The 12198-nt window shown below is 38.5% G+C and overlaps 1 protein-coding gene across 1 annotated transcript; it reads left to right on the forward strand.

The window, feature by feature from the left end:
• The first annotated feature begins 523 nt into the window (after positions 1-523).
• Positions 524-11878, forward strand: Mmp12 (matrix metallopeptidase 12). The gene is made up of 10 exons (XM_021171805.2): positions 524-642; positions 1708-1955; positions 2859-3007; positions 3148-3273; positions 5953-6114; positions 6516-6639; positions 7829-7962; positions 8420-8579; positions 11060-11163; positions 11482-11878. Exons 1-10 carry the CDS (start codon positions 529-531, stop codon positions 11580-11582), a joined length of 1422 nt encoding a protein of 473 aa, XP_021027464.1. The 5' UTR covers positions 524-528; the 3' UTR covers positions 11583-11878.
• The last annotated feature ends 320 nt before the right edge of the window (positions 11879-12198 follow it).

Genomic DNA, 12198 nt, shown 5'->3' on the forward strand with positions numbered 1-12198 from the left:
AGCTTCCATGAGTGAAAGTCTCAATCCATATAAGAACCCAAGCCTGCACATAGAGCAAACATCAAAGCATGCTCATTGTACAAATTTTCTCTGATATATAAACAAATAAAGGATTGATGTATTCTAGCAAAAAAATATTTAAAAAAAAATTCACACATTTTTTTTAAAATTTACTTTAAAGCACTTTACCTATATTATAAATTATAAAGAGAATTGTCAATACCAAGCTTTCCAAAACTCTGCTAATGGAGTTCTGTTTGTATTTTTGGCTGCTGTGTTATCGATGTTTTGTCTTACCTTCAGGTGGAAGTTAAGATTTACCGGTCACTTGTAAGAAACAGAGAGGTACAGAGATGAGTGATGAATTAGACAATGGTTTGACCTGCTGTTACTTCACATGATTCTGAAGTAAATCAAGGGATGACATCAACAGTGAGTCATATAGAGGATTTCATGGTCACAGATCCTGGTACTAGGGTTATATAAAGTGGGGCTTTAAGGGAACTTGCAGTGGGAGGGAACAGGTTGATGAGCTGCACTCTGCTGAAAGGAGTCTGCACAATGAAATTTCTCATGATGATTGTATTCTTACAGGTATCTGCCTGTGGGGCTGCTCCCATGAATGACAGTGAATTTGCTGAAGTAAGTATTGACAGCATTGCGCTGGTCCAGCCTGACTGTATCTTTAATAGTTGCTGAATTTGCTAGTACTATGTTGAAAAGTGTGATTCGATTTGAAAATCAGTACAGATTCTCTCTTGTTACCGTGGATTGTTTTCCAGAGAGGATTATAAAAATGAAAGAATGTCATTAAACTGGTGAATAATTGTACCATCTACAAAAAGCTTTGGCTAAATTACTTTAGCACAATATAATTAGATTACATTTCTAATAGAATGTTGTGTGTTGGTCTCCCACTCCATTTGTCTTTTATTTGTGGTAGTACTTTAATACCTAGTAATAATGTAAGATTTGGACTTTGCTTAGTCCATGTGACCACTTCAAGATTTTATGATAGTTAAAGCATGTTCTCTCTGCTGATTTATCTCATATATTTATTCATAAGTATTTTAAGTAAGATGTGAAATTTTACCTTTTTCTAATTAAAAAAACTTGAACATCTATTTTCTAAAATTATATATATATATTCCTGTTTTACACAGAATCCTACTGTGTTGTCTAGTCTGGTTTTGAACTTGTGGGCTCAGATGACCCTTCTGTATCACCCTCCTCAGCAGCTGGCTCTATTTTCTAACATTATTATTACTTTGAATTCATTCAAGTTTTTTACTGTGTCAAGATTTTCCCCAATGCTGGGGACTAACCCTAGACCTGCTAGCATGCTAGATAATTGCTCTACCACTAAACTACCTTCCCCAATCAAGTACCCTTATATACTAGATGCTAAAATGGCTCCTTAAAGACCTAGAAGCAGGTCTGAAGAAGCAGAATAATAAATAGTTTTTCCTCTGGAATTTTGGTAATCTGACTAATCATTTATGTTTTAAATAGCATAGGAAATTATTTTTTTTCCTCCTTGTAATTAATTCCCTAGGTAATAAATAATAATAATAATAATAATAATAATGTAGCCTGTGATTAAAATACCTGGTTCTAGAATATCAGTATACTACTGACCATGTTTGCAGGGTTCCCAGCAGAAACTTGGCTGCATACAACCGTGTGCAATGCTTGTGTTTTATCTAGTGGTACTTGTCAAGATTTTATGATTATGGAGAGGACAGAATTCCAATGACAAAAACAAAAACCAATAGAAACTTCCTAGAAGAAAAACTCCAGGAAATGCAGCAGTTCTTTGGCCTGGAAGCAACTGGGCAACTGGACACGTCAACTCTGGCAATAATGCACATCCCTCGATGTGGAGTGCCCGATGTACAGCATCTTAGAGCAGTGCCCCAGAGGTCAAGATGGATGAAGCGGTACCTCACTTACAGGTAATGTCAGTGTTTGCCCTGGGGAGCTGTTCTACTTACCTATGAGTGTAGCTTCTAGAAACCTAGAACATTTAGCTACAACGTAGTTCTAAATCCAAAAATAGCCTCTGTAAATTGTTAATACAAATGCATTCGTTATCTTCAGACTGAGGATAAGAGTTCAGATCCCAAGAAGATATGTAAAATCCAGGCATGGTGGCTGTCTGTAATCCCAGCACATGGGAGGCAGAGATAGGGGATGCTCAGGGCAAGTTGGCTAGCCAGACTAGTAGAAACAGGGATCTCTGGCTTTGGTTGAGAGACCTCACCTCAATACTGAAAGTGGAGCAGGTTTGAGGAAGATACCTGAGTCAATTTCAGGCCTCTACATGCATGCACACACTACACGCACACCCACATACATGTGAACATGCATATACACACAGGCAGATACACACACACACACACACACACACATACACACACACAATTTATTAACTCTGTGAGGAGAGTTGCTCATTGAAGAAAGACTTTCAGTCATTTGCCTTGTCCGTCAGTACAGAGCAGAGAAGCAGCAAACAGACAGAATAAAACTAAATTAACACAAATAAAAGAAAGAAGTCTATACAATATTTAAAATTAACAAATGGGAAATTTTGGCACATTGGGTATTTATGTCTATGAAAGTAAATGCTTCACTATAATTACCGCTAAGTCATAAATAAGAGGAAATTAAATTATATTTTGATTGATGAGAAAATTTTCCAGAGAAAAAACTATTTTGAACTTTAACACACTTTTCTTACTCAGACTGTCAGTGTGTGAGGAAGTTCTTCCTATAGGCATGGGTGCAGAACTAAGCGACTAGAAAGACAAAAGTAACCAGTGCTATCATGTTTGTTTCCCTTTCTTTCTCCAACACAGGATCTATAATTACACTCCGGACATGAAGCGTGAGGATGTAGACTACATATTTCAGAAAGCTTTTCAAGTCTGGAGTGATGTGACTCCTCTAAGATTCAGAAAACTTCATAAAGATGAGGCTGACATTATGATACTTTTTGCATTTGGAGGTATACAATTTACATGTCACCTGTGTCATTCATCATGCTATATTATGTCATCACTCACTATGTTATGCCATTATGTGTGATGACCTGAGATGCCCTGTGACAGATGCAGGTGACTAATGACTTTCTTTCATTTTACAAAGCTCACGGAGACTTCAACTATTTTGATGGCAAAGGTGGTACACTAGCCCATGCTTTTTATCCTGGACCTGGTATTCAAGGAGATGCACATTTTGATGAGGCAGAAACATGGACTAAAAGTTTTCAAGGTAGGAGAGAGAAAAAAAATTAAACTAACCTTAAAATTTAAGATCCAAAAAAAAAAAAGAAATCCAGGCGTGGTGGCCCACACTTTTAATTCCAGCACTCAGTAGGCAGAGGCAGATGGATTTCTGAGTTCGAGGCCAGCCTGGTCTACAAAGTGAGTTCCAGGACAGCTAGGGCTGTCTTGAAAAACCAAAAAAAAAAAAAAAAAAAAGATAGGTCATGATCTCAAAGAATATGTTCTGACAAAAGATTACATTATATTATGAAATAACAAATTCTAATTATGTTTGCCTCTAAATCAAATTTAAGATTCTTTATATGTAGTGCAATTTTTCCCATTGTGAATCAGGGATGTTGGACATGATTGTGATAAAGATCATCTCCAAGGACCACTAAGATTCTATAAGCAAGGTCTGTACACTTGGAAATGTGAAAGATTTTAGTTGGGTTTTGGCCAGTAAAATCTATAAACTTAAAAAAACGCACTAATTCTGTGTGATCCATCTTATGTTAGCAATTTCTTAGTTTCATGGTGATCCCTAAAGATAATTACAGAAAATTATAGAAAAAAGATAATTACAGATTCCTATGGATCTTTATGTACAAGTAGTCCTGGAGCCTTGAGACACCATTTCCAGAATCAATTAGTTGAGACTGTAACTCCCTATCCCACTCAAATAATGGGGAGTGAATTTACCTTATCATTCACTATTCATTGTTGTTATTATTGGAGGCAATCCCAAGTATAAGAACATTTAACCCATCATTTCAGTACCCTTACTAATATCTCCTGGAAATCCTCAGTTATACAATTCATTCATATGGAATACATAGGGAGAAATTCAAGAACATGGTCTCCCTACTCCAAATCCTCCTTCTCTGGCTGATTTTTCATGTGATATGTAGCTATGTAATTTACATACACCATGTCTACCATAAAGGTAGACACATACCCTAAAGCTTATCAAAATTTTGATAAGGACATTTGAAGACTATAAGGTGCATCTTGTATGACTTACTACTTGCTGAACTACAGTTCTTAACCAGACATAGCCATGTGTCTGAGGTTTTTCCTGGGTTATTTGGGGATTGGGTATAACCTCTTCATCAACTGATACTGCTTTGGAATCTAATGAACCCTAGAAATAAATGTACATCAATTCAGCTGCTCTCACCTGAGCAGGAGAACAAGCAAAAGTTGGTGACAAGCTTGCACAAAAAGGCAAGGTCTAGAACATGTTCTGTTGGCTCCTGGCCTTATTTTAAAAATTGATTTGATTCTATTAAAAAAAAAAGGCAGCTTTGAAAATTTTATCTATGTGGCCCAGGTTGGCCTAGAACTCATGGTCCTAAGTCATCTTTCTGAATGAATGAATGAATGAATGAATGAATGAATAAAATCATTTCCAACTCCTAGATCTACATTTTAATTTTACTGTTAATCAGGTTTCCTAGAACATAGGAAATGTTTAGGAAGCATCTTTTACTAAACTCAGGTGTCATAAACAGTGAGAAATGTAGTGTGCCCTGCGTTCTTCTCATCCAGTGGCACAGAAACCACTGTGCATTTCACAAGTGAGGAAACAGGATCCACAAGGTGAACCAAACAAATTAAGTGGTTGAGCCAAGATTCACATCTCAGCTGCTTGGCTCTAACTATACATTATTAAAAGTAAAGTGGGACCTTTAATCTTATTTAGAATCACAGGTAGAAACATTCACACCAGAATACATTTCCTTTGTCTGCCAATGAAATGGTCCATAACTGTAGACAATTTTGGCTCCAAAGGGACATTTTTTTCAGAAATAAAATTGGTACTTCTAAAGAATGGTACGACTAAAGATCTCTAAATACCTGTAACAGAGGATTGCTCTGACATAACTTATCTAGCCTATAATGTCAACAAAATTGAGCCTGAGAAATTTTCTTTGAAAGAGTAGGGGAAATAAGTAAAAGATTCTCAAATGCTCCCTTTTAATGTGTTGTCAGACATTGTATTATCTTCTTCAATGACAAAGCAATGGGTAGGAGAGATGACTCAGAGATTAAGAGAGCATGCTGATATTTTAGAGGATCTGAGCTCTGTTCCCAACACCAAGGTTGGACAGCTCATAACTGCCTGTTACTATCTCCAGGTAGATCCAGTGACTCTGGCCTCTGCAAGTGCCTGCACTTCTGTGGCACAGAACATTCACAGTGGGATGACATTCAGCCAGTAATGGGTGGACTCCTATCACATGGATGGAACTATGTTATGTGTAAAAATGTCAGATGTAGGAAGATCTGTACCCTATTATCTTATCCATGTTGAGAGATGAGAAAAGTTAATCTCACAAATTTTGAGAGCAGAATAGTGATTGAGGAGAAAGAGGAGGTGTGGTTGAAAATGGTTAATCCATTGACACTAAGCCACAGTTAGGAGCCTGGAGTTCTGTTGTTGGCACTGTGACTTGGTAATACATCTACAGACAACAGTACCATACTCTTTAATTCAAAAGGCTAGAAGAAAGATTTTTGAGAGTCTTTGCCATACAAATGGTACATATTTGAACATTGTACAGTAAGTGTAGACATCAAAAAATCACATGGTATGCTATAAACATGTACAATTTCATGTGTAAGTTAATGAAAATGTGATAGTCTAATTCACAGCTCTTTTTTTTTTCTTGCTACCTCTTAGGCACAAACCTCTTCCTTGTTGCTGTTCATGAGCTTGGCCATTCCTTGGGGCTGCAGCATTCCAATAATCCAAAGTCAATAATGTACCCCACCTACAGATACCTTAACCCCAACACATTTCGCCTCTCTGCTGATGACATACGTAACATTCAGTCCCTCTATGGTAAGTTGAACCTCATCATTTGCCATTCAATGCCACACACTCATGAAAAATCTCATGTCTATATTTGGGAAACATTTACTATCTCATTTTGAGGCCTATGTGCATGCACCCTGAGAGTTAGGTGTCACAGAACTATCTTCATTTTGTCTCACATTTAAAGTGTTTTTTTAACAGTGGCACTACTGCTTGGTTGAGGGGGAGAGGGCATGCAGAGAAAGAAAATTTAAATATTCCCTTCTGTGATTCTGCAACTGAGTATGATAATGTCCTCCAGGAACGCTTCTCCTGAATTTCATAGGAAACAGGACTATTTTTTATTTTCCATTAAGAGAAAATATTTAAAATGAATAGCCCTTCCTCTTATAAAATTCCCCCAAATGAACATCAAAATGTATTTTCAGGAGCCCCAGTGAGAACCCCATCCTTGACAAAACCTAGCAGTCCACCATCAACTTTCTGTCACCAAAGCTTGAGTTTTGATGCTGTCACAACAGTGGGAGAGAAAATCTTTTTCTTTAAAGACTGGTAGGATTGTTTTCATATCTAACCAATGTTATGTCTGTGTGGTTAAAGTTGTTTGTTTGTCCGTTTGTCTGAAGTACTTGACAAACTTGAACATACTTGAACTGATGTACATCAAGTCCATATGGCAGGAACTTCAACTTGATTCTCAAGGTTTGGAGAGATCTTAGATTTTTGAAGTAGAAAATTCTGTGACCTTGCTTATGTTGACTAGAAATCTAGTCTGGAAAAAAACATCAATTTGTAGTAGGAATCTGTGAGGGAATTCAAAGACAGGAAGTGGAGAAGCCCAATTGTTTTGTTTATAGTTAAAAATGCTAAGGTCTCAGGGGTTGGTGAGATGGTTCTGTTGGCAAAGTTCTTGGTGTTCAAACTCAAGGACCTGAGTTTAATTCCCAGCCAACACAGAAATGTTCAATGGCAGCTGCACTGACTAAACCCCAATGTATCAAAGAAGAGTGTGGTTGCTAGGGCTTTCTGAACCTAAGTCCGTCTAAGTGAATCAGAAAACTCCAGGCTCAATGAGAACATGTCTCAAAAGATATGCTAGGTAGTGATTGAGGAATATACCTGAAGCCTCCACATACATGTGCACAGATATATATGAATGAACACCTACATACACATACACACACACACACACACACACACACACACACACACACACACACACACATACACACACACACACGCTGGTCTGGAGTTAAGGCTTTGAAAAGCTCCTGTGTAGACTTCCTTGAGGACATGGAGAATTGTCTCCAAGTTTCTGTCTTGGAGCAGAAATGGAGACAGGTGTTGGTTTAGGGAGGACAGTGGTGAGGTTAACGAGCGGGAGGTAGGACAGTGGTGAGGTTAATGAGCAGGAGGTAGGACATATGATCCCATATTGAGATTATGAAGCAGTAACTTCTTCCATTTACAAACCAGGTAACCAGTTATGACACCAGACTTGAACTGTAGATCCATGGGGCTCAGACTTTGGGTATTTCTTTTTTCAGGTTTCCTGTTGAAGTCACTGTAGTTATCTGAATTGATTAAGGTTCCCTTGCATGGTGCTGTCATACAGAAATGTATGGAATAGAGTGTGAAAACAAAGAAATACTCAACCACTTTGCAACTTCATTTCATTTGCATTCCGAAGAATGTGAGCCAACAGTGATTTCTCATACATAATAAATGTATTTCATGTCAGGTTCTTCTGGTGGAAGCTTCCTGGGAGTCCAGCCACCAACATTACTTCTATTTCTTCCATATGGCCAAGCATCCCATCTGGTATTCAAGCTGCTTACGAAATTGAAAGCAGAAATCAACTTTTCCTTTTTAAAGGTAAAGATAATACTTGGTTCTGCCACTAAGAATCATTTAAGGAAAAGAATAAGTAAAGGAATTTGTACCACCTTTTATAAATAAAGACTAAAAACAGCACTCTAGACTTTTGTACCAATGGCTCTGAGATGTAAGTTAATTGTACAAGCCCAACTATACAGGAAATGCACACCTTTAAGAAAGGTATAGGAACTATGAAATAATAGCACTTAAAAAAAAACTGCAGAGCCACAGGAAGTAAAGCAATGATTGAGAACAGAAACAGGGTGGGGTGACATGACTCAGTGACAGAGACCCTACTTACCATGGACGAAGCCTTGGGTTTTCCTCCAACACCCAGTACAAATAAAGTAAACTTAGTTTTAGAACTCTGCTCAAGAGAGATATTTTATGGTATGTCAGTATTTTTATTATCCTTTTGGGGTGACTGTTATGCCCTTTCTGTTTGCCCTCATAGATGAGAAGTACTGGTTAATAAACAACTTAGTACCAGAGCCACACTATCCCAGAAGCATATATTCCCTGGGCTTCCCTTCATCTGTGAAGAAGGTTGATGCAGCTGTCTTTGACCCACTTCGCCAAAAGGTTTATTTCTTTGTGGATAAACAATATTGGAGGTAAGGTTCATTGGCTGGTAATTTTTTTTGCTAAGATTTGTAAAACAGGCACAGAATGGAATTTTTCAGAAGGCAGTCTTTCTATAAAAGCTTCAGACACCTTTGTCTTTATGGGAGAGGCAGGATGGGAATATAGTTCTGAAATAGTCACTATCAACCTGCTTCTTTTCTTTGGGCCTTTGGTTTGGTTTCTGATATAATTTCATGTTAGAGGGTGTTCAAACTCCATGACTTCTTTCTACAATTGGCAAATCCAAAAGATTAAATGAGGAACTGATTTTCTGAGTGACAAATCACCGGAGGGAGTTGTCATCAAAGCAGTTGTCTTGTCTTACTTATCTAATATTGAAGGTGGGGATCATCCCTATCCTCTTCTGAGGAAAAGAGTCACGAACCTCAGTGTTTGCACATGTGACACAAGACAAACCAGAATATGCTAAGGTAGTAGAGCCTCTATGTTTTCTTGAATATTGAAAATTCAACACACAGTTTCAACTAAAAGCACATATTTGTGACATAAATTGGCCTGCCAATTTTAGTCTTGTTTGAGAAACAGGACTTGTGATTTCACCAAATAAGATTTTTTTTGGAGAGGTGAAAACAGGTGTAATTTATTGTAATCTCTTTTTTTTATTAGATATTTTCTTCATTTACATTTCAAATGCTATCCTGAAATTCCCCCACTCCCTCCCCCTGCTCTGCTCCCCAACCCACCCACTCCAGCTTCTTGGCCCTGGCATTCCCCTGTACTGGGGCATATGATCTTCCAAGGGCCTCTCCTCCCATTGATGGACAACTAGGCCATCCTCTGCTACATATGCAGCTAGAGACACGAGCTCCGAGGGGTACTGGTTAGTTCATATCATTGTTCCTCCTATAGGGTTGCAGACCAAGGTTGCTCCTTGGGTACTTTCTCTAGCTTCTCCATTGGGGGCCTTCTGTTCCATCCAATAGATGACTGTGAGCATACACCTCTGTATTTGCCAGGCACTGGCATAACCTCACAAGAGACAGCTATATCAGGGTCCTGTCAGCAAAATCTTGCTGGCACATGCAATAGTATCTGGGTTTGGTGGCTGTTTATGGGATGAATCCCTGGGTGGGGCAGTCTCTGGATGGTCATTCCTTCTGTCTCAGCTCCAAACTTTGCCTCTCTAACTCCTTCCATGGATCTTTTGTTCCCCATTCTAAGAAGGAACGAAGTATTCACACTTTGGTCTTCCTTCTTCTTGAGTTTCATGTGTTTTGCAAATTGTATCTTGGGTATTCTAAGTTTCTGAGTTAATATCCTTTTATCAGTGAGTCGCACGCATATCATGTGTGTTCTTTTGTGACTGGGTTTCCTCACTCAGGATGATATCCTCCAGATCCCTCCATTTGCCTAAGAATTTCATAAATACATTGTTTTTAATAGCTGAGTGGTACTCCATTGTGTAAATGTACCACATTTTCTGTATCCATTCTTCTGTTGAGGGACATCTGGGTTCTTTCCAGCTTCTGGCTATTATAAATAAGGCTGCTATGAACATAGTGGAGCATGTGTCTTTATTACAAGTTGGAACATCTCCTGGGTATATGCCCAGGAGAGGTATTGCTGGATCTTCTTGTAGTACTATGTCCAATTTTCTGAGGAACCACCAGACTGATTTCCAGAGTGGTTGTACCAGCTTGCAATCCCACCAGCAATGGAAGAGTATCCCTCTTTGTCCACATCCTAGCCAGCATCTGCTGTCATCTGAATTTTTGATCTTAGCCATTCTGACTGGTGTGAGGTAGAATCTCAGGGTTGTTTTGATTTGCATTTCCCTGGTGTAACCTGATACTCTTCAAATTTGTCTAGCTACTGGATCCCTTTTTACACTTCCAACAGCAGAGGAATTTTCTTTTCTCCAGAGTGCTAGTGTTAGGCAAGCAATGTGTGGAGAAATAAACTAATTGAAAAATAAGGTAAGAAGCATGCTCAGTTGTCATTTGGAAGTCTGGAGAAAACTGACTCTTTCTACTCAGTGGTATGGAAACACAAGGACCTCGCTCTCCTGTGTGGACAGGAAGTGTTTTATGTTTCATTTTTTCTCTAGCATAGATGTTCAAAACCTTTTGATCCCTTGGCTCTTAAGTTCTCCTTCTCTTCACCATGGGAGAAATTATTGATTCATATCTTGGTAGAAAAGATTTGCAAAAATGGTGATTAAGTCATTGGGCCAGTGAGGGTTGTCATATGCCAACCCTCTTCAAATGCCAGGCTGCATGGGAAGAGACCGAGCAACCGGGAGGCAATGTGAGGGCCAGAAATTTGCTTGACTGGAGTCCACGAAGTTCAAGTTCTGATTCCTGTGGTGTCTTAGAAAAAAAATCAACCGTTTTATGTCTTTGAATTTTTTACCTGTTCATTTAAAACACTTTCAGGAAGGATGAGTGTGTTCTTCATTTTGTGGAGTCCATTTTCTCACATTGTTTTTGCTGTCTTTTTTCTCCCACAGGTATGATGTGAGGCAGGAGCTCATGGACCCTGCTTACCCCAAGCTGATTTCCACACACTTCCCAGGAATCAAGCCTAAAATTGATGCAGTCCTCTATTTCAAAAGTAAGTAGGCTGGGAACATATTGGAAATCAGATTTTAAAGTACAAAAGTATAAACTGGGATCATGGGTAGGCTGAAAGCTGCTCCAGTTTATGGTGTGAATATATTCAACTTGAGCCTGAGAAAACTTGCCTGTCAGTGTCAAATGGCAATTGTCCTGCTGTGCATGTGGCATCTACAAGTCTGATGTACTGCTAATGATCCCCAACACAGACCTCTGGAATCATACCTTTTGTAGTCTTAATAATCTTTAAGAACAGCTCCAGGTTTTAAAGAAACACAAAGTAAGAATTAAAGAATTGACTTTGTTTCTATTTTAGGACACTACTACATCTTCCAAGGAGCCTATCAATTGGAATATGACCCCCTGTTCCATCGTGTCACCAAAACATTGAAAAGTACAAGCTGGTTTGGTTGTTAGGAAGAATGTAGTGAAGGGTGCTTGCTGGTTTTTCAGTTTTATAAGTATATGTATTATTTTAATTTTTTTCTTTAAAAAAGTGTGTATGTGTGTTGCCTATGTGCATATTTATGTACCACCTGCTGGTAGAAGACAGAAAAAGATGTCAGGTCCCTAGAAACAGGAGTTATCATGGTTATGGGAAACATTGTGGGTGCTGGGGATTGAATTCATATCTCCTAAAAGAGCAGCCTGTGCTCTTTGCTCCTGTGTCATCTCTCCAGCCCCGGTTATAATATTTTTCTTGAAAAAATCAATCAATTTTGAAAATAACTGTGGTCTTCCAAATAAAGTCTTTCTGTGACTGTACCAAGCCATCCTTAATAGGATTTGCATTTCCTGTACATAGTGCTCCTGCTCAAACTATCACCCATGGACTTACAGCATACCTTACCACCACCATGGTATTACACACAACATTGTTTCTGTTCAAGGAACTCATTTCACAGCCACAGTAGAGTCACATTAGGCTCACATTCATGTTGATATTCATGCTCTGCACAGTCCTGACACAGGAAAAACACCTGCTTTATAGACTGCTGTAACCCTTTGATTGATTTTTAGAATCTTTATCTTC

Source organism: Mus caroli, unplaced genomic scaffold (assembly GCF_978045245.1).
Source record: "Mus caroli unplaced genomic scaffold, Mus_caroli_1 scaffold_11, whole genome shotgun sequence".
Lineage (NCBI taxonomy): Eukaryota > Metazoa > Chordata > Mammalia > Rodentia > Muridae > Mus > Mus caroli.

Bases quoted from the DNA above. Each gene is read 5' to 3' on its own strand.
- Mmp12 (XM_021171805.2), top strand. From the start codon at position 529: ATGAGCTGCACTCTGCTGAAAGGAGTCTGCACAATGAAATTTCTCATG. The intron at 7,963-8,419 runs GTAAAGATAATA...TTGCCCTCATAG, and splicing joins TCAACTTTTCCTTTTTAAAG to ATGAGAAGTACTGGTTAATA. The intron at 8,580-11,059 runs GTAAGGTTCATT...TTTCTCCCACAG, and splicing joins GTGGATAAACAATATTGGAG to GTATGATGTGAGGCAGGAGC.